The following is a 26,530-nucleotide window of genomic DNA, read 5'->3' as shown; positions in this document are numbered from 1 at the left end:
GATCCCAAATTATTTGTTGATCACCAAACCAAATTATCACCTATTTACACAGCATACCAAAAACCACTCCTTTTCCATGAAACAGAAGTGCAAAGCTCTGCATGTTCAACTAAGAGATGTGATGTTTTGTGCCTGCCAATTTGTTCAATTAATTAACTGAAAACTAGAGGTTTGTTGCTATGGAAGGGTGACTCTGGAGAGCTCTTGGATGATCTTTTAGTGGGCTGCCTGATATATCTAAACCTTCCATTGTGTGCTATGTGAGTGCTCATTCTGAAGAACCACAGTGCCTAAATTTCCCATTGGCAGTTCTTCCTCAGAATGCCTGGCAGGTTGTTGTACCCATTGCAGAGCACTGACTTCTGCACTCTTGCACTGCCTGCACAGTGAGGGGGTGAAGCAATCCAAAGCACACACACCCTGCACATCACCCCAGCCTGAAATTCTGTGGCATAAGCAAACTGCCTGTGGGAGTAAATTAACACCCTCCTTTGATATGGTGTCTATGTGCTTCGTTTCCTTCAGTGCAGAGCAGCAGAGGGATGCTGTACTTTGCAGTCATCTAGGGATCTTAGAGGGCTCTCAATGCAGTCATGCTGCTTTTCTCTAAATTCAATTGCTTTTACAATGGCACATGTGTAGGCACGAGCAGCCAAGTTCTATCACACAAGTTCTCAATTTGCCAGGCAAATATCAAAGTTTGATGGAAAACAGAATTTCCCTTTAGTTATTTACTGGCTACATTATTAATCCAAATGCAATATTTATGAAGATACATCAATACTCTTGAAATATCATGCTGACATTTTCTCTGGAAATCCACTATTTGCCACTCCATGCAGCTATTTCAAAATCAATACGATCTAGGAAGCCAAGTGGCTTTTTTTTTTTGGCTTTTCTAGAACTTCATAATTATCAAACAAGAGATATTTTGGATAACATTGTACATTCACAGAATTAGAGGATTTTCTTGTAAAAGAACTTTAACTGAGACTTTTTCTCTTGGTCCTGGCCCCAGATTCCTTCCAGTAATGACATCATCTAGCAGAATACATGAGGCAGAAGGCTCTACCAGAGCAAAACCTACCATGATACCCTGTGTTACTGCAGAAGCAGTGCTAGCACATGGCAAGAACCAGGCAGGTAGGAATTACAGACTTAGTAACACTGGCCCAGGGCTGACAGGGAAAAGAAGAGCAGTGGAGACTCCACAGTGCTGCCCTCTCAGCTGTCTCCCCTAGAGCCTTTTGTCTTACAGAGCTTCTGTGCCAATTATTGCTACATAAACACAGTGGCTAACACTAACCAGAGCAATCCCTGGTGCTTTCCTTACAGAAGCCAGGTTGGCATCCTGGCCAAATGCTCCAGGACTTATCTACAGGATCCTGTTTCAAATTTAACTTGCTTTCCAGTAGTGCAAGCTCACTGCCCACTGCTTCCTCCCTACAGCACAGCCAAGAAAAGAAGATGTGATTTACAAGTCCTGATTTCAATTAGGTTAACTGTTTGCCCAAAACTTGAATTATTTTGTTTAATTTTGTATTGGGAAAAAAAGGAAACTTGAGTCCTGAAGTTATGTATATATATCACTGCATCAGCTTGCCAAATACCTTGTTGTGATTTAGTGGCACAGGGTTACCAGAGTCTGCTGACAGCAGCTCCTCTCTCTTTCTGTGTCTAGCACTGCTCCAAATTCTAAATGGGCAGTCAAAAGAAATGTCATTGCCTGGCACATCATTGCAAATGGACTGGGGGATCCATGGTCAGCTGTTACAACAGTCTGGTTTCACACTTTATTTCACATTACAAAAGCCTTCATTAGCCTGAGTACTTTCACACAGTTGTGGTGACACTTTCAGAGCACTCTCTGCGTCCTCTCAGAAAATAAATGTCACCAACACAGGGAAAAATTACAAAGATGATTTGAAAGTGCACACATTCAGGAGCACTGCAATCCTTGTCAAATTTAATGGGGACATTCACAGCAAGAAAGCCAAGTGTCTAATCAAAGTACCTGAGCTAGAGGGCTGATTACATCAGCCTCAAAAGAACAGTGAGATGGGCCACTAAAATAAGCAGTGCAAACATCCCAAAAATTTGGGATTTCAGTTTTCTTCTCCTTCTACTGCAGTAGAAGAAAACTCTTACCTGTATATATTTGCTTAATGTTTTAAAATCAGAGATCATGAGTCAATAGCTCAGAAGTTCATGTTGATGGCTACTAAGGCACTCAAATATCATTAAGTGGCAATGGATGTTGTCACTTGTTATTCTTTATTAGCTTTGTAACTGACTTAATTATTTAATGAGAGTTCAACATCCATTCACTATCAGATTCTGAGATTTCTTTCCATACATACTTGGTGACGTGACAGCAAAATTTAGGGTCAGAATAAATGCAAAACAGTTCATGAACTCAGTAGGAACAAGAACAACAGACACGGTCTAGCAAACAGGCCCAATACATTGAGCTTCCATTAATATTCATGTCTTGAAATAGAAATAATGTTATACAGAAGATAGCCTTTAAAAATGTCACATTTTAAAGGTGAGATGTCTGCACAACTATACATATGTAGGTAACTAGAACCTAGGTGACTGCTTAGAACCTGTGAAAAAGTTCCTCTTAACAGGATGTCTGGAATGTGCTTATTGGATGTCCCATAAATATTGGCTTTAATGAATTAATTTGGTTTAGTTCTTGTAAAAAACAAAAACCAAAATACAAACAGAAAACTAGTAATCAGTTATCAAGGTTAGGAAACTTTGAGTTTCCTTAATACCCTTTTTTTTTTTAAAGGCAATATCTCCATGCATTTCCACATTTCTTTATACAAACACACTTTCTATATAGTATGTTCTGCTGTGCTTTGTATTACTCCTAAACAGGCAAGAAGTGACAGAAGATTCAGGCACTGCCCCAAAGTCTATCTTGTCTAAAGGGCATAGAACAAATCACTCACTGTCACACAATACAAGTCACATAACAAATTAGTCATCAGATCCACCACTGCAGCTTACACTTCTCATGAGTTGTTCTCGGGGTCACTGTGCTTCCGTGTTACAGATTAGAAAAGCAGCCTGGATAGCATCATAAATGTGGTCAAAGAGAATCATCCTTTTTCCCAGAGCAATTTCTCTCTCTGTTATCAGCATAAATAATGACCAATGTCCACAAAAAAACCTTTCAGAACTGATAAGGTCATTCCTTTCAGTCTGAAATGTCCTTAAAGGACAGAGCTGACTAGAAAGTTGGGTCAGCAAAGCTTGAAAGCAGTGAAAATCTATTGAAGAAAGATACAGAAGGTTTTGTCAAGGCGCACACCATTCATGGCTCCTGATCGCATTGTGCCAAAGCTCCTACTCCTGCTCTCCTCAGGGACCCACATACAGTGGGTCTGGAAGGGCTGCAACCAGAAACAAAGCCCCTTACAGGAGTTGTGTCTCAGGAAGTTGGGGGGTTGGCTGAGCACATTTGCTTCACTGCACTTCTACTTCATTAACTTATTTGCTTGTAGCTCTCACTTTCAGACTCATTGAACATAGCAGTTTTGGCTTCCATACTTTCTCTTATCATTTACTGGATCATCAGAGACAGATACAGAGTGAGAAACCTGGATGGAAAGCATATCTTTATAACAGGCTGTGACACGGGACTTGGAAACTCGCTGGCTAAATGGCTTGACAAAAAGGGATTTTGTGTCATTGCTGCATGTGCCACAGAACAAGGAAGCCAAGAGCTACAGTGCTGCTCTTCACTCTCACTGAAGACAGTGAATCTGAACTTAGCAGACTCCAACAGCATTGCCAGGGCTGTGGTGTTTGTGACTGAACAGACAGCTGGAAAGGGTAAGTGACAAGGCAACTCCTCAGAAAGATGATTCAATATAACCAAATCTGGTCTAGCTAAAACTTGTGTTGCCTCTCTACTCACTGCAGAGGCATTTTTAATCTCACTGATGAAACACATTCAGTCCTCAGTTCTGTCATTTCTCAGTTCAAAGATATTCCTTCCAGCAATGCTGCCCATTGCTTTCACCAACAGGATACCTAAAAATCTATTTGCTCGGTCTGTTAAAACCAGATCATTCCCAGCTGTGTTTTTTAAACTCCTTCTGGTGTAGTTGAAGTATGTCAGAGGAAGTAAGTACTAACTGGTACCAGAAAATTTTCTTGACAATTCAGCCCACTCAATTAAAAATGGTTAATTCAGGGCCTCTGCAGTCCTCCTCTAGAAAAGAGTATATTTTTGCATGCCTGGATAAGTCTGACATTTGCATTGTGCTCCACAATTGCACTGACTATAACAGTTAAACACTTGCAATTTCAGCCAGTTTTGTTGGAGGCAGCTCTCACTACCCCTATCATGAGCACTCCTGTACAAGAAGAGGAGCTTACCCCTGGATACCTATGAGACTTCTGTGATGGGTTTGGCAAAGGCTAAAAAGATGTGCATGGTAAATATATTCAACTGTGGCAATACCCATTTAACAGCATTGATAGCTCAGACTAAAGGCTAGCAAAGGGCATCACAGCACTACAAATACCAGTTGTTACACACAGTTATACCAACTATTCAATAGGCTTATTAATAAATTAAGTACCTAAAACAGCAAAACATGTATCTTCTACCATAAGACTTTCTCCTCAAAGCTTGTAAAAGGCTTTTGGCCTTATCATGAGTATTCCAGACCACTGCTGAATGCAGAGATTGAACACTTACCCCCTCCAGCAGACTCTTGCTCCCAACTTGTAGAAAGCCACACGTTCTCAGCCAGGATAGCCACTGCTAATGCAGTGTGTAAGACTCTTTATGGAGGCTGAGTGCTGGACTTTCAGCCTCTCCCCTCAGGCACAGGCTGTCCTCAGCAAACTCTAGGAAACGTCACTATTTATCTAAAGTCCCTCGAGTAATTTATAAAGGTAGTAAAACAGTATTATCAATACACAGGGGTAAGCTAGTATCCTTAGAAGCATTGACTAATTCTACACATTTGGTTCAGACCTTTAGACCCCAAACCAGAACTATCAGTCTCTCCACTTCTATGCAGACTATTTGACTTTCACAAGAGTATGTGTATTAGGAGCCTACATACCTGAGTGGATCTGGATAAAGTGGCCCACATCTCCAAACAAAATAGTTTTCTTTTAACACTTTAGCCATGCTCTTCAGCAAATGCTAACAGGCGTACAAAATAGACCATCCAAGCAAACCCCAGATAACTGTATTAATCTCACTGAAGCTTTTGCAGACTGTGTGATTGGTTTCCAATGCACACATGATACTCCAGGGTAAGATATTGCCATATGCTGAAATAAATGGTTTTGCATTCCTCCTAGGGCTTTTTGGCTTGGTGAGCAATGCTGAAGGAACAGCACCTGTAGGACCCACCGACTGGCTGAGGATTGAAGACTTCCATTCGGTCCTGGATGTTAGCCTGCTGGGATTGATTGAAATCACACTCAAGCTTCTGCCACTTCTGAAAAAAGCAGAGGGAAGAGTTGTCAATCTAATTAATGCCAAAGGTCTCATGGCTTTTGTAGGGGGTGGCTACAGTCTGTCCAAATGGGGCATGGAAGCTTTCTCTGACACCTTACGGTGAGTAGCCAGAAACACATGCATGAATCCAAGAACAGATTCCAGACATGCTAAGGAAGGGTGACTGTATGTTTGCCCATTTTGATTCCTCTCTGGATATCTTGCCTAAAGGGGAAAAGGAAAATGGACTGGTCACTTTTATAAGATTTCAGTCTCCAGTACTATGGACAGACCCAGCAAGGAGGTGCACTTGGAAAATTTTCATGTACCAGACAAGTTGTTAGTGTGCAGATTGCAGGTGTGTGAATCCAGTGCATATCTGAAAGTAAATCACAGTAAATCAACAATATAGCCTGGTCAGACATCCATTTTCTTGGGCAAGTTATACTTGCCTGTATATTTTGCAGTAATTCTCCACACCAATCTGAGCTGGGTAATTCCAAACAGCAACCACACTAGCAAAGGTAATTGTAACTTCAGAAAATTAAGCTGAACACCCTTTGCTGAAACAGTTATGCTGCACTGCTTCTAGAAAGCCAAGGCCCAGCCCAGTGAGTCAAGTCTTCATGAGTCAGAACAACCAGGAAAGCTGGTTTCAAACCATTATGAGTACTAAAAGAAACCATATAACCCAAAGAAATAGAAACACATGGCTAATGTACATGTGGTCCATTTGTTTACACACTGTAGAACATGGCTTACTTGGTCTCTTGAGCTTCCCAGCAAGACAAAGTTGTCATTTTCACCCCAAAGGAGCTGCACTGCAACTTGAAATTACATAGAGGGAACTACATTACAAGGAAGCCCACTAACCTTTATTGCATTAACATCTAATTATGTAACCATAGCCATTTAGCCATAGGCTAAAATTCTAATCCAATTGAAAATTGTTTTCACTTTGACATTTTCTCAGACACTTTAATAATCTGCTGGTGGTGTGAACTAAAATAATGCAACAGTATATTAAATTGTCTAAAGTTTTAGTATGATAATACATGACCTAGCTGTTACACCCTTTGCAAGAGTCCAACAGAGAATTGTGAATCTACTTGACACTGCTTTTTTTCTCTCAGTTGTCTGCTCTGCTTTTACAGAACAAGTACACTGCTATGAATCTAATTTGAACCTTTCAAAATAATCCTGATGAAGATAATCAAATTCTCAAATATTAATGTGACTGATTTTCAACTTACTTATGATTCATAGCTGTGCCGTTATCGGATGGTCAGGGAGATTACTGAGTTTTTTTCCTTCTAGGATAGAAATGCAGCATTTTGGAGTGAAAGTAAGCATTGTTGAGCATGGTTTCTTTAAGGCAGAAGAAGTTAATTCAGATATCATTGAGAAATACCTCTTCAAACTTTGGAACAGACTGACTCCTGAGACCAAGGGCTCCTATGGAGAAAAATACTTAGTTGAATGTAAGTAGAAAAAGGATTGCATGAAAGCTCAGGGGGGATATAATCAAAATATATAAATACCTGAATTGAAGCTGTAAAGCCAACAGAGGCAAGCCCTTTTGAGTGTTGTCCAGGGATAGGACTCAAGGCAAAGGGCACACACTGAAACAAAGGATGTTCCTGCAGAACATTTTGGTGTGAGGGTGACTGAAGAGTAGCACAGGTTACCCAGGGCAGCTGTGGAGTTCCCCTCTTTGGAGATATTCAAAACCATCTGGACATGTCCTGGGCAGCCTGGTCTAGCTGACCCATCTAAAGTAGTGGGGCTTAATGCCAGTGGTTCCTTTCAACTTCAGCCTATCAGCCTATCTGTGATTCTGTGAACATTTACTAGACATCATTAATGATCATTAAGGACCCACCACTGTTCTTTACTATCTGCATGTTAGATGAGGCCAGAGATATTAGTTCACACATGAGAGTGGTGAGATACGAGGTCATGCTACTTTTCCTTGTCTCTCAATACTTACAGGTAGAATGGCCAGTGGGAATGAGCTGCTATGGCCATATGCTACATTTATTGTTTATTGGTATCTGAAAAGTTAGTGCAGTGTGACACAGAACATACTGTATGGAACATCGGCCTCCCAGTATGGGCCAGGGAGGTTTTTGTTTCTTGGACTTCTGGGTGTTTTGTAGCCTTTATTGTCTCTGCTTTGCTGTAGTTATACTGCTCTCAGCACTTGAGACAGTAGTTTAAAGCAAGCCTGAAGCTGTAGCCAAAGCTTTGGATGTAAAGAACATTTCTCGCAGAGATGTTGTATATAAATGCTTTCAGGAATATTTTTTTGTTTACAGATATAAAAGCCCAAAGATCATCAGTGAAAAGACTGTGTGACTATGATATTTCTAATGTCATAAAATGCATGGAACATGCCCTGATAGCAAAGTACCCCAGGACACGATACAGAGCTGGATGGGATGCAAAGTTCTTCTGGCTGTTTCTCTCCTATGCCCCAAGCTGTCTGTCTGATATGCTGCTGCGCATTACATTTCCAGCTCCAGCAGAGAGCAGGAGACCAGTTCATGGAGTTTTAATGAATGTTTAGCATTAACACAGTATCAGTTGTGCAGAAATAAATATTTATCCTATCAAAACTAGATGTTCTCTTCTTTATCAGTTACTAGACTGCTAAAATTCTTTTCAGAAGGCACTTTCTCCATCCCTCACTCCACCTTACCTGAAATTCTGAATTCACAGGTAGGCTTGTAAATCCAGCAAGTTTTTGAAGGCTGTTACTCAGAAATTATACCTCTATAGGACCTACATTCATAAAATTTTCAGCTACAAAGCTAGTTAATATTATTCACATAAGACATGAAGTCAAATAATAATGAAGTCCAGATATTGCAGCATATTCCAGAAATTACAATTATAGCATCTGACCACTTGATTATTTAATTCTGCAGGAAAAATAAACACAAGCAATTTTACAGATATGCAGTTCTACGGAAAATCAAAACTTCACTGTTCTATGCAAACAGAGTATCAAAATGCATACTTTAACTGTCTTCCTAATATTAGTATAGTTTATGGGGAAAATACAAAAACAATATGCATTTGTATTTCTTTCATCCTCGGTGTGTTTTTCAACTTAAAATTATTATTATTTCACTTATCAGATGAAATAGGTCATTAGTGTAGGCTATAGCAAATTCTTTCAGTTGTACAGAGCATGTTCAGAATGGCAAAACATTAGCTGACGTTACTGTGCCTTTTGTACACTATTTCTGTCTCAAGCTGTTGGCCAGAGGCTCACAAATTGGTGCTCCTAGAGATATTAAAATTGAAGGGGTAAAGGTTTTATTTGCTGAAGTGCTGTGCTGGTGATTAATCATTAATGTGCAATTCAATTAAGCTTAAGAAAATACCATGTGCAGGTCAGAACTCCAAACATAAGAAAAGAAGTTTCATCACTATGTGTGAGAGGGCATGTGTGTGTGTTTGCAATGGGCAAAAAAACGACAGTATGTAAAAAGGGATAGTAACCTTCAAGTATTTCACTGAAGTTCTATTCTCTAGCAAATGGCTTCAAGAATAAATTTATTTTATTTCATCTCACAATAAATACCTGCAGAGAGAGAAATCTTTCTATCTGGCCTGGAAGCTCTCAAGAGAATGTATATGAAAAAATTAATGGTAAAATTGATCAGCTCTATATTTGCAGAATACAGACAGTTTTTGAAATCTTTAAAAATCAGCTTTCTTTGAAACAGAGTGTCCAAAATTCAAGAATTCAAGCAGGGACTGTCCTGATAAGAGAAAAAGAATACAAGTGAAAAATGAAGTTATGAGTATCATCTAAAACTTCTGTTGTACAAAGTACCAAAACCTAAATTTTATATAATCAGAAGGGTATTCAGTAGCTATGCTACTGAGAGGAGGAGTCCCAGTTGAAGCTTAGGAATCCTTCTGTTTAGCATCAGATATGCTAAACAACCAAACATACATACTTCCTAACTACAGAGTAACCCAGGGTTTTCTTCCGTATCTGAAAAGTTAAAATTATTACAGGGAAAAAACTAAAAACATTTCTGATACATGGCTCACATATTAGGAGTTTTCACCAACACTGGTTCCAAATCTTTTAGTTGACAAAAACTATTCCCAAAACTGACACTACTTTTTCTCGTGGTATGCAACTGCAGGCAAGTCTTTTGGAAGGGTCAGCCCTGCCTTCCCCCTTTAAAACCTTGTGAATTCTTTCCTTAAGAACAGCACCTTGCATCTCAAAGAAATCCTTACAGATGTGCCTGCTGTGTTGCAGAACTCTAAGGAATTTTCTACATTAATGTACTCAGAAAAAAAACTCTTTTAAAAACACATAATGTGCTTAGAGAAAATAAAAATCATAGCATCAATTTTGACATCAGATATAAAAGGTAATTGAAATAAGGTTTTAATCACTTAAGTCCATATTACCTTGATTGCCAGTCTCTCAATAGTAAGAGTTTCCTGTTTCAAGGGCCAGTTTATTGAATGTGTGTAATAGGGCAGCTTTCACACTTACAGAGATACCGTGTCAGTATCAAGACATCATCTTCCAGGAAGAACTTTAGACAGTTGTGTGAAGCAGTAAGCACTATTCTTATTTGACTTTATCTAAAGCATTGTTGTTTTCATCTCAGAGTGCACGTAAGTCTCCACAACTGAAAAAAGTACATAGAGCCTCGACACAAATTATAGAATAGGAATGTGATAAAATAATATGTTTATTAGACTTATTCAGCAGCATAATTTTCCAGTCTTTTCTAATCAAAGTATGTTACAATGTAATTACAAGCATTCTAATTAGAAATAGCATATATTTTGAGAATTTAGATATAAAACAATCAAATAGCAAAAGTCTCAATCATTAAAAAGTTCAGGAAGCTTTTGTATGAGTAGCTAGCCAGGAATACTGAAGAACATGGTCCTGTAATCAGAGTTTTCTCAAATGGTTCATGTTGTGGAAACTATCTTGGCTAACTAATAGAAGAGCTAAAAAGATCAACAGTATATTCTGATGGAAGGTTAGAGGAAAAAACAGATAACTACAAAGACGGCATTAGTAGAAATTGTTTCCCTTTCTATCAATATCCACCTCAGGAAATAAATAGTCAATAAAATTAAATTTTCACATTTAAAAAAAAACCTGAAGGATTTCTGAAATGAACCAATATCTTTCATATTTTGCTGTTTGGAAATAAGCTGTTACAGAAACCTAGCTACTTCATAGTACAAATTAGTTCCAGAGACTCCAGCCAAGAACAGAGGTATTCCATTGATGAGCAAGAGAAAAGCTCATTAAGTACTTGTGGCACTAAAATCTAAATATATCCAGTCTTCATAGGAACACTATTAATGGAATTGTGTTAATTGGAACTTAGAGGAAAAGTATGTGTCTTATAGATTGAGAGGAAATTACATCAGGCAATTAAAATATTGTAAGAACAACATTTTGCACAGGTAACTATTCAGCATAATGATGCTGTATTGACTCTTTCATCTTTTGTTCAACACAAGATAAAGAGATACCCATTTTTATATACAGTACTATATAAAATAGGTGGCAAAGATGCCCAGAGCACCAGTAGAATTTTTAAAAGGTGCTGTTATTAAAGTACACTCTAAAGATCCTGTAAATCAATAATTCCTTTATTTGCCTTGTTTGGTTCTCTTTTTTTTTTAGTTTTAAGCATTTATATAATTAATTTAGCCCTAAATATATGACCAATTCCATACAAATTTCTACTAGCAACATCACTGAACAAGATAATCTTAGAAAAATTTACAAATGTACAATATATTTATAACATTACTTTCAGACAGCTTCAGTGCAAAGATATACATATAGTACATCACGATAATTGTTCATAAAAATAGAAATTGGCATTTGTCAAAAAAACAAGGCATAGTTTCAACGTATGTCTCCAGCCACTGGCTAAGAGATGTATATATTTTTATAAAGCATTTGAATGTGAACCTTACTCTTCTGTTTATAAAAAATATATGTGCAAATGGATGTGTCTAATTTTCCCTAAATGAGTTACCTAGTTACACCACAGAGTCCTCTTTAACAAGGTTGGCGGTGTCTTTAAATGTGTCCTCTGTTGCTGTGTAAGCTAGTGGTTGTTCTCTCTTCAGAATAATCTTGGGAGGCAGTGAAGGAGAATGGGTAGGGACATTTTCTGTGTCCTGTTGCTGTTGCTGCTCCTTTTCCATCTGAAACAATAATCATAAAATAAAACCTTACATTCGAATGCACCATACATCCAACATTAGCTTTCAGAAACAGTAAATAAATATTTCTAAAGTTAAATGTCATGGTATAAATTATTTCTGCAACACCACCTGTAACAAAATGAAACGCTAATTTCACCTTAACAGTACAACTGAGTGAAAACAATACTAGAAGCTTACTCCATACACTGGAACTACTACTTTAATGCTTAATGTCAGGAGCAGCTGTGCCACCTGAGCTAAGCCTGCTCAACACCTCATTGTTGATGATATTTAGTAACCTCTGACAACCACTTCATTCCCTAACCTGGACTGGAATTTCTGTGCTGTTCCACATAGCAGCAGAATCTACCAATAATCTTTATCCTATGAAAGCAAGAACAAAGTCCATCAGTACATCAGCTGAAAAATAGAATTATATAATATAAACAATACCTCTGCATATATTGGGTTTTCAAAATTAGTGTTTTGTTTCTTTTTTCTCTTGAAGAAACTCCACTTTGATTCCTGAAACATAAAAATTATTAGAACTTCACACATTTTTCTCAAAACTTCTCTAGAAACTGTCATTACAATGTTGGATTTCACTTGCATTGACTGCTACCCCAGTGACTTCAGATGGATGTTCTTACATCACTATGTTGTAACTCTAAGCATGGAATACAAATTTCTCTTTTTGCTAGATTACCAAGTAATTTCACCTAAAGAAGTAGTCACAAAAGACTAGGCAACAAAAATTACTGAATTACTTCATAGAAGCCTATATTCCAGATAAGTACATCAAAAAGGAAAAAAAAACTGTCTTGAAAACAACACAAGAGAAATTATTGAGAGACATGAAACTACAATAAGTTGACTGCATCTTCCCTAGCATTTCAATTTTTCTGATCTGGAGCAGAAAACAAACAAGACAGCCTTAGAGCACTTTTATTTCCTACCGGAGGTGCATCTGTACTCTGAGGGGTTTCCTTCGGGCTAGTAGATATCACAGAGGAATACACAGGATTTTCAAAATTTTCATTTTCCTCACTACCAGTCGCTGCTACCTGTAGGAGAAGATAGAAAATCAGCATTCTCCAAAGAAGAAAAGGTGGTCATAAGGGAAAATGAAAGGTGAAAGTCAAGCCAAAATTTATCTTACAAGTGTTGGCCGAATGACTGTAACTGCACCAGCTGTGCTGGCTCCACCATCTCTGGTTGTATACATTGGATTTTCAAACGTGATTGGTTGTTTCCCCGACTCCACTGCAAAGTTTTCATTCTGTGGAGGAAAAAACCCAACAACCGCAGTGGAATAAACACCTCCATACTCCTAGGAATTAATGTCTAGTCAAACTCTTCATCTTGGGGAACAACACATGTTTATTTTCACATAGGCTTAGACAAAACCTTTATCCATTAAAATCACAACGTTAATTTACTTTTACTCCCTGACTTGGCAGCCTGGACTACTGATTGTTCCAATATTGCTCCCTTTCCTAGACGAACAAAAACCCCAACACACATTTCAATACTTGACTCAAAGTATTTTATGATGAGGACTGATGACTTTCACAAATCATACCTTCAACAGGGAAGGGATATCAAAGAAAGAATAATACCCAAATAAATATTTTAATTTAGAGACTTCAAAAGTACATACAAATTAATAAGCAGTAACTGATATATAAAAGAATGGATTCATTCATTTTGTCCCAGCAAGGAGATTGCTGTATTTTTTGAGACAAAGCAGTGTGTCCCCTCAGTCATGTCAGATGAGTTACATCAGGTATGAGGATAATAAAGGAGGATAAACCCCACCCAGATGCACTTGTCCTGCTCTTTGACACAGCCTCATGACAGAACCAGCAAGGAATAGCACAGGAATAGTTCAGCAGCTAGTTCTTTAAACCTGCCTCATTTTTACAAAACTACTGCTTCATGCCCAATGGATTCATGCTTTTTGCTACCAGAATATGGCCTTTTTTAACACAGTAAACTCTTGCCAGCTCCCTCAAACTAGATTGACTAAGAATAGCCCCACAGAAAAATATCCAACATCTACTCATGCATATGTGATGCTAAAATTTTAGGAGGCACATCCCACAGTTCATCACTGCTGTACACCAAACCCTTGGAATTCTTTCCCAGTGCACATAATAATTTTTTTTTTGTTTATACTCTGATTACATAGGGAGAACTAACGCCACATAAGTAGAGATAGTCTGGATCCAGACCTGTTATTAGCAATGTACAAACTCGAGCTTTGGTATGTCAGTATCAGGCCAGAAAATGCCAAGCACAGCCAAGTTCTTTGTGCATGAAAAAGATTTGGGCAATATACAAGGCTAAAGCTATTTTTCCAGTATTTACCAAAATGCTCATGTGGATGTTTTGTCACATAAGCTGCCTAATTTTAACAATGACTGTGTTTCTTCATCTAGGCAAAGTTCATATAGGAGCTTATCTTCTTTAGCTGTTTCATTTCATATCTATTCACCATCAGTTTAGGGAGTTTCCACCTTATACTTGGCAGCAAGTGCTTACTATTCAAACATATCCATGATCTGTTTCCTACAAGTAAAAGTCATTTGTACATTGTACTTCTTGTGGTAAACAGGAATAACACAGGGATCTGCTATTTCTCAGATGTGCATAACAAAACATGGATGAAGTAGAGTTACATTTTACAATGTCCCTGTAACTGTTAAACGTGATTTGTTTAAACTTCATAAATTAAGAAATTTTCAAATCTATACTGCACCACACAAAATAGTGAATCCTGTGGTTAGGAGTGAGTTTTACCTCTGAATTCTCTAACATACTATCTGATTTTGAAAACTATGCATTTTAAACTGTTCTATGGAACACAAAGGTCCTAAAAAATTCCCTGTTACAATGCTGTCATTTGTCTACTCATTCCCTTTATATCCCACGAACATACTGAAAGACAAAAGAGGGTAATTGACTTAATTTCTGCTACATAAGTCTTGGAAAAATGCACATTATTTTGAAGAACATGCTATATTTGTCCTTGCTTTCAAATTATGAAAAGCTATTTCAGGAAACTATCAATCATTGTTCACTTCTTTTTCTAGAACACATTTATCATCCCTCTATCATTTTATAGATAAAAGGCTCCCTTCTATAAGCTAATACTAATTACATCACAAGAACAAAATTTTAAAAATTATTTGAGAACTAAACCTTACCATTTGCATTGCTCTGTCTATAGCAGAATCTCCCCCAAAGCCAGAGACTCCTATGTCCATGGTCACATCTGCTCCAGATCGGAAAGTTACCCCATTGCCATTTTCATTAGATTTTACAAGACTGCTTAAACTATAAAAAAAAACCCAAACAAACAGACAAAAATAAAAAGAAAGTAGAAGAGATTACACAGAAAGAGAGTTTATAATACAGGTTTTTTTCACTTGCTCTTCTAGGCATAATTATCCCTTTGAATTTTAGCAAGCTAGCGTCAGAAGTTGTATTTCTTTATTAGTTTAATGAGTTTTTTAACCTGTTGGCCCACTCAGAATCATCTCAAATACCTTTGTGTGCTCATGTACACACCAAATGATGTCAATGAAATAAAATTTCACAAAATTTATCTACATTTTGAACACTCTTACTTCAATGCTGATTTAAAGACAAATGCATGGATCCACTCAATTATTCAAATTTATTGAAACTGCTTTTTAAAACATGCATCTGAAATTTGACAAAATACATCCACCAACACCTATACTGAAAATTTATGCATGAAAATCATGAAGATACCTACAAGACACTGTTTTCATACTAGTGAATGTTCAATCTGTGTATTTATGACAACCACAAGTGCTCTCTAGATATTTATGATTAATACTGGAAATTGTCTGAAAGCACACTGTTGGGCTAAAAAATAATAAGAGAAGTGAAAGATAGAAATCAGTAACCAAATACAGGACATTCTCACACAGAAATCCAAGTATGTAACATCCCAGAGGCATCTAACTACAAATCTGCTCCATAGGTAACCTTTGGTTTCATTTTGTCAAATGTGCCTAACTTGAAGGAAGGCAGAAGTACTGGAATTGTATACCCAGTTATATGTCCTCACTGGATCTGGCTCATGCTAGACTTCTTTCCTACAACTGGTGCAATAGGTCACCAGTTGGCCCTGTAGGCATCAGCTGATTCAATTTTAAAAAGGCAGTTCTTAGCTATGATTCCTGTACATGGACAGGTCTCAAATCACAGGCAACAGCTAAGCCATAGCTTGAGTGAAGTCAGCTGTAAAGGTACGAGTTCTGAATTTAAGGAGGGATTGAGCAATGGCAGCACTAAGACATACTCATGGCAGAAATAAATGCAAATCAAGCCTCATAGACAAAAAACTGACATCTCCTTTCCATACAGTCTCGTAACTTATGCGGGAAGCATTGCTGAATAGTAAAGATCAAGTCAGAACATTAAAATTTCAGCTTGTTCACAATGCAGGAAGTTTCCATTCAAAAAAGCAGGAAACGGGGAATTTCAGCGAATAGCTTGGCAATCTCCTAAAACCTCTTTTTCCTTCAGAATTTACCTGCACAAAAATTTTGCCCCAGTTTAGGTACATAAACTCATGAATAAATTGGATTAGAATCACAGATTCATAGAATGGTTAGGGCTGGAAGGGACCTTAAATATCATATAGTTTTCAACCTCCCTGCCATTGGCAGGGACCTCTTCCACTAAACCAGGTTGCTCAGAGCTCCTTCCAACCCAGCCTTGAGCAATGCTAGAGATGAGGCATCCACAACTTCTCTGGGAAATCTGTTCTAGTGTCTCACCACTCTCACAAAGAATTAATTCTTAATATCTAATCTAAACTTACTCTCAAGTTTGAATTCATTCCTCCCTTGTCCTGTCATTATATGCCCTTGTAAAAAGTCTCTTCTCATTTTGCTTGTTGACTCCTTTCATCTACTAGAAAATCACCCTCAGGTCACCCCTAAACCTTCTCTTTTCCAGGCTGAACAAACTCAATTCTCTCAGCCTTTCTATGCAGGAGAGTTGCTCTGTCCCTCTAATTATCTTGGTGGTCTTCATCTGGGCTCACTCAGTGTCACTAGTTCAGTGTAATCCTCCAGTGAGGAAGCAGTTTTAGCTTCATCCACATTACTGACTACAGCAATTTAATTACATTGATTTAAGAGCTATAACTGGGAAATTGGTGCAAGGACTATGAAGATGTGCTTTTAGGCATTTTAAAACACGTATCTAGCTTAAAGCTAAAAAAAAATCAAAGCAACACATTCTGACATCTTTTCTAAAACAAATTAATTTTAAATAATTTAAAATATATTTCCTTCATCTTCCTTTGATTTAAAACATTTAATATTTTTGATGACATTTCACAAAGCTGTTTTTCACTCAACAGTATGACTGTCAGCAGTGTAGGCATTGTCTCAGGCATTGGAAACAAAAGTTCACTACACCATGCCATATTTTTAAGCAAATGAATACAGCACTGCAGATGAGTACAGCCTTTCACTGTTAAAAGACCTCTTCAATTCATCTCAGGTCAAAGTTTCATAAAAAATGAAAACATTTAACTTTGGTCTTTTGCATCTTTTTGAACTGAATATGCAGCTTCAGATGTAGTAAACAGTCTTCTATATTGCCCATTATTTAAAAGCTGATTTAGAATGTCAGAGTTTTACAGTCATCCTTTGTTACACAATAATGATCAGCTATGGTATTGCCTGGAATGAAAAATTCACTGGAGTTTCTGCAGCACTGCAGTTCCCATATTCCACCAGAATGCGCACACAGCAAAAAAACCTGATTTTTCAGAAATATTTAGAAACAAATATACATTTCCAGTTCATAGCATTCCTGCTCTGAAAGCCTTCAAAACATACCTTGGTAGTTTGGGAAGTGCTGGTAAAAGGGAGCCTGTTCGTCTGTAGTTAAAAAAGCCTCCAACCGCTAACACTCCGATTATTATGATTAGTATGACTGTCAGCAACACTGCTACTGCTGCTGTCAAAGACAGAAGAATAAGAAAACATTCAAGCAAGCATTGTTCAGTGCAAAAAAAGAGCCGAGAGAATTAAAAGCCTGACCCTGAACAGGTATCATGGTGAGGTATTACAAAGTCTTTAGCACAAATGTCAAGTGGAATATATTCTTGAAGCTTACTTGTTCCAGGAGGGACTCCTTTTGACAATCCTATTTCACAATAATTCCCAGTGTATCCATAAGAACATCTGTAAATGTAAGAAGGACAGCTGACTGAATGGCTTTTATTAAGTGTGGGATCTCAGCTTTATGATTATATTCTGAAATGTTTATCTGCAACCCAGAAATTTTAAACCCATGCTCAGTAATTACATATTGCACTGACTGTATGTAAATATAGTATGTCTCCTATACTCAGAGAACTAAAAGTGAAAATAAAAAGTGCTGAGTCAGAAGGTCTGGTTTCAGTGGAGCATTGGTGGCACCTGCTGGCTGTTCCAAGTTACATTTATTGAGAGTTACTTTTCTATTGTTATAATTTTGGGGTATAGCATTTTATTAGAATCTTCAGAGGTTTTCCTTTTTGGGTTTTTGGTTTTGGAGTTTGTTTGGGCTTTTTTTCCCCAAACTGATACATTTACATTACTTATTTGTCGATATTTTTATGCATGTATTTTTCCATAATTGTTATAAAAATGCTATTGCAGATGTATGACACCTTCTGAAGTGTTTCCAACAGATTTCAAAGAGTTTAATTGCTTCATGAGACTAAACCAGCACAGGCTGAGCTAGGACTACCCTAACAACATACAGACTTACTTGCATTTGGGAAGACTGCTTTCATCTATATAGCAAGTTCCACCGTTCATGCACCTGCAAGCTGGTGGCATTGTGGGAGGGGATTCAATAGCTGCAAAATTCAGAAGCCACATATGCATTATCAAGACATCCTCAACAAGCTAAATAATATCAATAATGCATTTTCTTTGTCTCTATAGATCTTGCATGTGCAAACTCACAGGCTGCTTTTCAGAATTTTCAGTTTTGATAGCACATGCGCTTGTTGCTCTTGTGTCTGTTTTTTTCTGCCAAATCATCTTAAATTAATTGAAGCAGAACCTCTTCTCAGAACCTAACAACTTAGTGGAGTGTAGGCACAGCCAGCTCAAGAGCTGTGTGTCTGCTCACTTTCTTTTTTTCATGCAATACAGCCCAACACTACACTTCAAACCTCTCCATTCAGAAAGCAGCAAAGCTTTCTCTCTTTGTCCAGACCCTTCCATTCTACCAGCAGGAAGTTGTACAGAGAAGACCAAACTGGAATGCAATTACTTATGAAGAAAAGCAATGGATGGAAATACACAGAGGAACAGCATTATTCTAATGTTGAATCAAGTGGGGGAAAAATCATACTAGTCTTCAGTAAGAGCTCTGGACATACTGTCAGAAAAGTGTACTTAACATAGGAAAACCCCTAGATCTGAGCCATTATTATGGGCTATAGATTGAGGATGGACATAAATCACAAAATGATCAGGCAGAGGAAGGAAGTGTTGCTACAATGTTTCTTACAGGTAAAACACCCTTCAAGTAAAGGGAGTACAAAAACCAGGAAAGGCAGAGGTTTTGCAGGCTGTTTCTCAGTAGCTGCAATAGGGCCAAATAAACTAAATATATGTACAAAAGCTATGCTTGGTCGCTGCACAAGCACAGTTTTCTTAATTCCCAAGCATTTTATATAAAGCAGTATGAGTAAAGAATATCAAATTCAGTGTCCCCTGAGCAATAAGCAGCAATTAGCAAGTGCAATCAACACAGCTATGGATCCCTAATTTAAACACATATTGCATACATTCATTCACTACTACATATTACTATAACCTCTTTCTGCAGCTCAAATACATGGCAGTAGGAAAAATCATTAATAATTATAAAGAAAGTGTAACTTAGAGGTAAGGCAGTGTAAAAGTGATGACATTTTCTCTTTCAGTGCAATAAGAATATAATTCAGAGAAGATTAACCATAGGAAAGATGCCAGACATAATGTTACAAGTAATAAAACCTTAAAGATATGTTTCAAGGACAAGCACAAGGACATCTGGCTACCACCCACAACACTGTAAGCTAAGAATGCAGACTCTCAGCTACAGAGAAATAGAAATTCTTCAGAGGTATTTTCACTGTTCTCACTAAAGGCTGAGAAATTCTATTTGATTTGTGCTCCTAGAAGCACTGTGAGGGTTTTGCTGCAATGCAACAAATGCATTGCAAGCATGAAATTCTGGTGCCTAAAAGACTTTCCAGAGTATAAATATCCAGAAGCTATTTCTGTCCACACTCTTTAGTTCTGTAAACTTAAAGTTTCTATGATACTGATTAAGTAAGAGCTTCTACAGAATTGTAAACAAAATTGTTAACAATAATTTGTCAGAAATTCTTAGTTCTAAAATCAAGGCATTCTTAAAAATATTTTGAAATTTCAAAAATATTTTTGGAATTTCAAAACAAAAATCAGAAAGTATGACCAGTTTTGTAGCTGGGTCGGCCCTGGATGGATTGACAGACCTATATCCATTTTACAAATGACATACAAAGACATTAAAGAAAATGTACAAGATGACCACAAATCAGTGATGACTGAGAATATGAAGCCAGATATTACATCAGTTAGCATATTTCTCCATAATTCTAATGCAGTAATGCATTTGTATTCCTAAAGAAAAGCTTCTGTTGCTTTCATTTCCAGTTTGACAAATTATTCTACCTGCATCACATTCCGTGCTGCTGCCTTCTAGGAACCGAGTCCCTTGAGGACATGAGCAGGTGTATCCTCCTGGTCTCAGCAAGCAGAGGTGGCTGCAGACATCTTTACAAGGATTAGGCACTGAAAAAGTGATAAAGTGATAAAGATTTGAAGAAGCAATGCAGCATATTCCTGAGGTAAGGCAGGGCAATTCCATAGACAGCTGTGTCAACACACCACATTTATACTAAAACCTTCTCTCTGCCTTTTCTTGCACCCTTACATTCTTAAGGGAGAGACAATGGCTGCTAAGAGCCCATATAGCACCAGAAACAAACCACTCCAAGTATTAAATGATCAGCACTTTGCCAGGATAAATATATATTACAACTGTTCTCATGAGGGAGGGGGAAAAGAAAAATGACAGGGTCATATTTCAGAGACTCGAAAGACCAGTGTAAGTGTTCCACTGTTGATTTCATTTTGGGTGTGCAGAAAATACTTGTCATTCTCTACTTAACTTTTAGGTTTTCAGAAACTAATGTTATCATTTACTTCTAGACACATTATCAAAAGTTTACTAAGCTCTTTGCAAACATCAATACCAGCTTCAATTTCATAGCAGGAAATGGCTCACTGGGATACTGATCACCCACCTGACTGATTGTATCTGTGCTGGTGATAGATGCGCACTTGGGTAAGCCATGGATTTACAGTCAGCACTTTCACTTTTTCTCCACTTCCAAATTTATCCTTCTTCCAGACTTCTCCTCGTTCTTTAGCTATCCAATATAAATGGCCTTCAAAGACATCAAGGCTGTATGGACTGCCTACTTCTCAAAGGAACCAAATAACAGACTGTCAGCAAGAAAATCTCCAGTAGAACAGACAAAACTGCTGTTCTTCAGCATAAATACATGCTTTATTGCTTTCATTTCAGGACACATGCAGTCATATATTTATATCCTCATGTGCCTGGCCTCTTTGTGTCTCAGTGCCCACACTGATTAATACTGATTAATAGTATACATAAAAAAGCAAGAACCCAGTTTTCCACATTATTTCCTATTTGGATCACAAACTCCACCCTGGGAGTCCGGTTACCAGGTATCCCTGAGCCTTGTGTGCCACTGATCATTGTATAAAGGAGAAAACACTACTAAGACTTAATGTTGAATAGCTCCCAAATGTAGCCCCACTTATGAAGCCCAAGTGCTTGTTAGGACACATCTTGGTTACTATTAATTGCATAGTACATTCTTACTTCCATGTAGTACAATGGTTCTGTCTGTCCCATCAGGTCTCATGGATTCAATTATATTTTCTTTAGAATCACTCCAGTAGATCCTATCATTGTTCAAATAATCAATAGAAAGACCAGTTGGCCAGCCAAGGTCTTCAGAGACCAGAGTTTGTCTTTGTTGTCCATCCATCCAGGCACATTCAATCTTTGGCTGCCTTCCCCAGTCAGTCCAATACATAAGCCTGAAAAGACAGAATGAGAAATGGGTAAGGTTCAGAATTTGGTCACTGTGATTATCCTTTGGAGTTTCATGGAAAAGGTCAGTAATGGAAAAAAAAGCTGTTCAGCAACTTATGTTTTGCAGATGTGATTGGGAAGGCACAGAGTGTTCACTGAACAATAAATACCAAAAGAACACCCATCAGTCACAATAAAGCCGTGGCATCCACACCACTTCAGGAAGCTATGCTGCTGTACTCCAGCTCACAGAAGCACATATCACAGTATCTCATGATCTACCGTTTAATCCAAGTTGCAGCAAGCCCAGCTATTGAATCTACAAGTGCATTTACATTGCTTTTCCCCATGGAGGAGGCTATGACTGTCCTGCTTGGAGCTGGTGAAAAGACATTCCCATCTATTTCCCTGTTTCAGTAGTAACAGAGAAATTTGGTGGGTACATAATAATGTAGAAAAGAGATTTTTATTTGAACCATCTGGCCTTGTCACCGACACAGGCATCCATGTTAAATCTAATCCTAAAATGCTTTCCCATGCTCACAAATTTTTCAGTGTTAGTAAAAGGAAGTTCCAGAAAACATTTCCTTAGTCTTTCCTGAAAAATTTACCACTGTGGGGTTTTTTGGTTTTGAATAGCATTGAAAATAATTCTGGTAAGCCCTGCAATACTCACCCACGTTTTGGATTGACAGCAATAGCTGCTGGTTGATCCAGGTGAGAAAAAATAAGCCATTTTCTATACCGTCCATCTAATTTTGCCACCTCTATGCGATTAGTCCCTGCATCAGTCCAGTAAAGATGTCTGAATTGCACAAAACACAAAACATTCCAAAAGTAAATAGTTTACACTTGGAAGAGGAATAAAAAAATTAAGAACAAACACTCTATCAAACTTGAAGAAAATTAATATAATGAACCTGCATTGATTACTGAACTTGTATAGAATACACAGACCCTAAATATAGGTAAGTTTAGCAAATGCATGTGATCTGTTGGCTCACTTGTTTTTTTCCTGTGAAAAAGTTTCTGCAGCTACCTCTGGTCCCTGTCAAATAATCTTCATTGAAGGGCTACTGAAAACTTTCATTGTTACTTTTAAGCAGCAGAAGTGGCTAATAAGCATCTTTAAAGACTGTTTTTCAGGAGATGATGAGGTTCATTACAAGTAAAAATTCATTTACCATGTAATTTATTCAGCAGTCTAAAGATATCCAGCTTATTAGTTCACAGCTCCTTTCTAGACTTTTGTCTTCTGACAGAGATACTAATGAATAAATTGTTCCCACATCAGATGAAAATGCTTTTAGTCCTAATAAACAGGGTGCTCAGTCCACTCTTCCTTGAATTTTGTTTATCTTTATCATAATGCCTTTATAAATTTTTTGACCTTCGATAATAAACAGACTCATTATTATGCACTCACTAATCACACGGTGCCTTCTGCTTGAATAAATTATCTCCTAGCTGTCCTGGGAACATGAAAAAATAATTTCTGTAATTTCTATTTGGCAGATATGCAGCAAGACTAAGTGTCTCAAACCATGTGTAGCATTTTATATAATGTGCAGATAATTAAATGTAGTTCTTTAAAATACATTTCAACATTGTTCTGAAATCAGTGCAGCACTATGTTTGAAGTGCTGGTTGCTCACCAAGATGAAGCTGAAGCCTCATCAGGATGTTTGTGATATGTATTGTGGATGCTTGTTCTCATGACCATATGAATTTGTCAACAGAATTCCGACACTCCTTTTTGCCTTCAGAGACATTTTGTTTTCTAGGTGCCTCCAGTTTATGAAGCAAACAGCAAAATAACCTGAGGGACAGCCCACACCCTAATATATCTATCTCTAAACTGCTGGAAGAAAAGATACAATTTTTCACTTTTTCTCATCATTTTGTATCCAATATCCAGCAATACCATTCAGAAGGTTGACTAATCTCTATAACTTCTGTCCATTCAGCTTCCAACAGAATCCTGACTACATTTTATAGTGTACATATTCAAACATCAGGTTCCTCTCAACATTATATCACACGAGCTACAGCTATGCCTGTCCACCACATCCTTTAATAGTTATATCACAAGATGAAATGACATCATAAACATTAAACTCCCAAGAGTCAGGCCCAACTTTGTCCCAGATCTTCCCAGGTAGTAAACATAGGGAGTGATCCCATGATTTCTATTATTAAGTTCAAAAAATTACCATGTTTTAGGCTCAAAAAATCCACAGTCAGTAAAAGAGAAAAAGACCTCTGAAACAATTACAAAAACTTAACCATTTTCTGAGAAAATGCATTTATTCATCAAACTTCAGAGCTCCTTGTGTTTTGGGATTGCTCATACAGCACAGGGTTGGTAAGGAATGAGCAAAGATAAAAGATAAAATTCCATTGTGGGTTGGGGAGCTTTCCTTCCAACAGCAAAGAAAGCTTGTTCCCTGGAGCATACCCAAGTCATTGAAGAAGAATCCATCTGACATGAAGGCGCAGTATTATCACTTTACACAGTTGCACAGAATATGTGATGCAGTCAGCCACATGCACATCTATTAACCTGCTGTCTGGGCAGGACAGCTTACTACATTGTTCTGAACCACCTTCAGGCTACACATATTCAGAGACAATTCATAAGGAAGAAAAAATTGGATTTTGCACAGCCTGATCAAACTTACAAACTGACACATTGAAGGTACAGCATTTTTCTAGCTTTTCAGTGTACTTACCTTCCAACCCAGTCAACAGCTAACCCATCAGGATTAACTATGTATTTGAGATTCAAGTCAACTTCCTTTGTTGGATTGTTCCTACTGCTGTCAAACGTGGGGAGATAAGCACGTTTGATGGCTCCAAACTCAGAGCCTTGTCCCAGAATGCTGAAGTACACAACACCTTAAAAAAAGATGAGAAATGTCTAGTTAATTACATATTTGTCAAAAATTCTAATTTTTCTGAGGCTCTCATGTGAAGTTACCAGCGTCATTTATTTATGAGTAAGGTTGCTTTAGTGTGTAAATTCTAAAGTCATCCATCATATGCAAGACACACATCCAAAGTCATCTGGAGATAGATTATCAAGAAATATATATCACATTTTTCAAGAGCAGATGATCTTAGCTCTGAAACCTTTACACATGATTTTGAGAGTAACTTAGACTCTCATAACCCTAAGGAGAAAGTATGGCCCAGGACAATAGCACTGTGGAAATAGCAAGGAGAGGGAACTTGAGGAATAAGCGAACATATAAGTTAATACAGGGATGTATTGGTCATTCCTGCTTAGTATAAATTCTTGCAAGACTTGGACCAGGTTTGGGAACTGCAGAGGCAAAAGGAAAAGGAAGGGGTTAATAACAATCTTCTACTGCAGCGTAATCCTAAAAAACCACAATTCTACACCTAAACTTACACTATAATGAAAGGAAAAACAGATCAAAATACAGCTAAACTAAATTTAAGCACTAAAAGAAACCACAGTGATGCTGGAGAATGAGGAGAGGGGAGGGACACATTCAGTGGAGACATGGCCAGTTGATCTAATTTGATTTTGCTTTCCAGTGTAAATTAAACATCCATGCTGCAGAAATGCATCTTTTTAAACCAACCATTGCATGGCTGAGTGTTAGCATACTCACTCAGGCCTATCCCTTCGGGGTCCCAGTCATAATCCAGAGCTTGGATGCGCTCCTGGTTATCAATATAGTCAGAGTACTGTTCTGATGAGATATTGTACCTTCGAATCCGCACATTGTCTGGCAGCAGTAACAATGGAGGATTACCTGGGAAACAATCATGAATTTATTTTTATGTATTTCTCATTTTAGAAAAAACAGATGAAAGTAATTTCTAATTAAAACTAGTTGTATCGGTACAAGAAGCAGAGGAAATCTAGGGTCTCTTCAAAAACTTCAGAGCTATTCAAATTTCATGGCTTTCCAAAATTCATAAAAATTGAAATTCTTACCACTTATTATCCCTTTCACCACAGACCTTGCACAGACATAATTCCTTAAAAATTCTTAAACATTACATTGTTGGCATATCACCACATCTCAAAAACAGAATGCCACTACACACTACACAGTTCCACTTTCCCCCTCAAAGTACAGCAAGCAATTTTGAAAGTACAAATAAATTGCCAGTCACTTAAGCCATGATATGTCCAAGTTCTACCTTAAAGTTTGTGAATTCTAATGTCTCCATATTCCGATGAATGTTCTCCTGGCCACAGTTTAGTTTTGGGTTAGCCTGATAATATCCCATCAGGCCCTCATTTATGAGGGCTATGAGATTGTATGATAAAGCAGGGCAGAGTTCTATTCTATAGAAATAGAACTTAGGCACATTGTTACCAGCTACAATTATATTATCTTCTATCACTTAGCCATCAACACACTTCCTGTGTCTAGATGCTTCCTGAACTAAGCCTGTGAAGAAGGGTATCAAAGAACTGGATTTCTGACTCAGGCACAAACAGGCAGGCAGGCAGGCAGAAACTGAAGTGTAAATGTCCTTTGCATTTCCATCCTAACATTCAGCAGTAAATATTTGCTGAACTAGGCCCCTGGACGGGTAACCTGGAGACCTCAATTTCTTATAGTATTT

The 26,530-nt window shown here is 37.7% G+C and overlaps 3 protein-coding genes across 10 annotated transcripts in view; 1 reads left to right on the top strand and 2 right to left on the bottom strand.

The window, feature by feature from the left end:
- The window catches only part of ABCB11 (ATP binding cassette subfamily B member 11), a 54,669-nt gene extending 49,809 nt beyond the window's left edge, over nucleotides 1–4,860 (bottom strand). For 2 of the 3 annotated variants that reach the window (XM_064434544.1, XM_064434546.1), the window contains exon 1: nucleotides 4,724–4,830. The gene's annotated coding sequence lies outside the window, so the exon portion shown is untranslated. Of the gene's footprint in view, nucleotides 1–4,723 lie in introns of all 3 variants that reach the window. The other variant, XM_064434545.1, reaches the window with a different exon arrangement.
- DHRS9 (dehydrogenase/reductase 9) overlaps nucleotides 1–8,091 on the top strand; it is a 30,741-nt gene extending 22,650 nt beyond the window's left edge. For 4 of the 5 annotated variants that reach the window (XM_064434549.1, XM_064434548.1, XM_064434547.1 and 1 more), the window contains 4 exons: nucleotides 3,519–3,849; nucleotides 5,341–5,599; nucleotides 6,797–6,960; nucleotides 7,798–8,091. In XM_064434549.1, coding sequence (XP_064290619.1) covers nucleotides 3,519–3,849; nucleotides 5,341–5,599; nucleotides 6,797–6,960; nucleotides 7,798–8,048 — 1,005 coding nt within the window. In that variant the 3' untranslated portion in view covers nucleotides 8,049–8,091. Of the gene's footprint in view, nucleotides 1–1,018; nucleotides 1,144–3,518; nucleotides 3,850–5,340; nucleotides 5,600–6,796; nucleotides 6,961–7,797 lie in introns of all 5 variants that reach the window. The other variant, XM_064434552.1, reaches the window with a different exon arrangement.
- LRP2 (LDL receptor related protein 2) overlaps nucleotides 5,380–26,530 on the bottom strand; it is a 116,565-nt gene continuing 95,414 nt past the window's right edge. Inside the window, exons 56-76 of one of the 2 annotated variants that reach the window (XR_010369291.1) lie at nucleotides 25,561–25,704; nucleotides 24,652–24,817; nucleotides 22,596–22,724; nucleotides 21,704–21,924; nucleotides 21,096–21,275; nucleotides 20,461–20,580; nucleotides 18,515–18,605; nucleotides 17,876–17,943; nucleotides 17,596–17,716; nucleotides 14,914–15,043; nucleotides 12,864–12,983; nucleotides 12,661–12,768; nucleotides 12,158–12,229; nucleotides 11,533–11,704; nucleotides 9,072–9,252; nucleotides 8,181–8,403; nucleotides 7,021–7,119; nucleotides 6,891–6,934; nucleotides 6,733–6,792; nucleotides 5,594–5,704; nucleotides 5,380–5,480 (exon numbers count right to left, since the gene is read on the bottom strand). Coding sequence is in view for 1 of the 2 variants with exons in the window: in XM_064434543.1 (XP_064290613.1) it covers nucleotides 11,537–11,704; nucleotides 12,158–12,229; nucleotides 12,661–12,768; nucleotides 12,864–12,983; nucleotides 14,914–15,043; nucleotides 17,596–17,716; nucleotides 17,876–17,943; nucleotides 18,515–18,605; nucleotides 20,461–20,580; nucleotides 21,096–21,275; nucleotides 21,704–21,924; nucleotides 22,596–22,724; nucleotides 24,652–24,817; nucleotides 25,561–25,704 (1,838 nt within the window). In the remaining variant the exon portion in view is untranslated. Of the gene's footprint in view, nucleotides 5,481–5,593; nucleotides 5,705–6,732; nucleotides 6,793–6,890; nucleotides 6,935–7,020; nucleotides 7,120–8,180; nucleotides 8,404–8,472; nucleotides 9,253–11,532; nucleotides 11,705–12,157; nucleotides 12,230–12,660; nucleotides 12,769–12,863; nucleotides 12,984–14,913; nucleotides 15,044–17,595; nucleotides 17,717–17,875; nucleotides 17,944–18,514; nucleotides 18,606–20,460; nucleotides 20,581–21,095; nucleotides 21,276–21,703; nucleotides 21,925–22,595; nucleotides 22,725–24,651; nucleotides 24,818–25,560; nucleotides 25,705–26,530 lie in introns of those variants that run through there. The other variant, XM_064434543.1, reaches the window with a different exon arrangement.

The sequence above is a fragment of the Passer domesticus genome, chromosome 10 (genome assembly GCF_036417665.1).
Source record: "Passer domesticus isolate bPasDom1 chromosome 10, bPasDom1.hap1, whole genome shotgun sequence".
In the NCBI taxonomy this organism is placed as follows: Eukaryota; Metazoa; Chordata; class Aves; order Passeriformes; family Passeridae; genus Passer; species Passer domesticus.
This window is presented reverse-complemented; position numbering and strand designations above follow the sequence as displayed.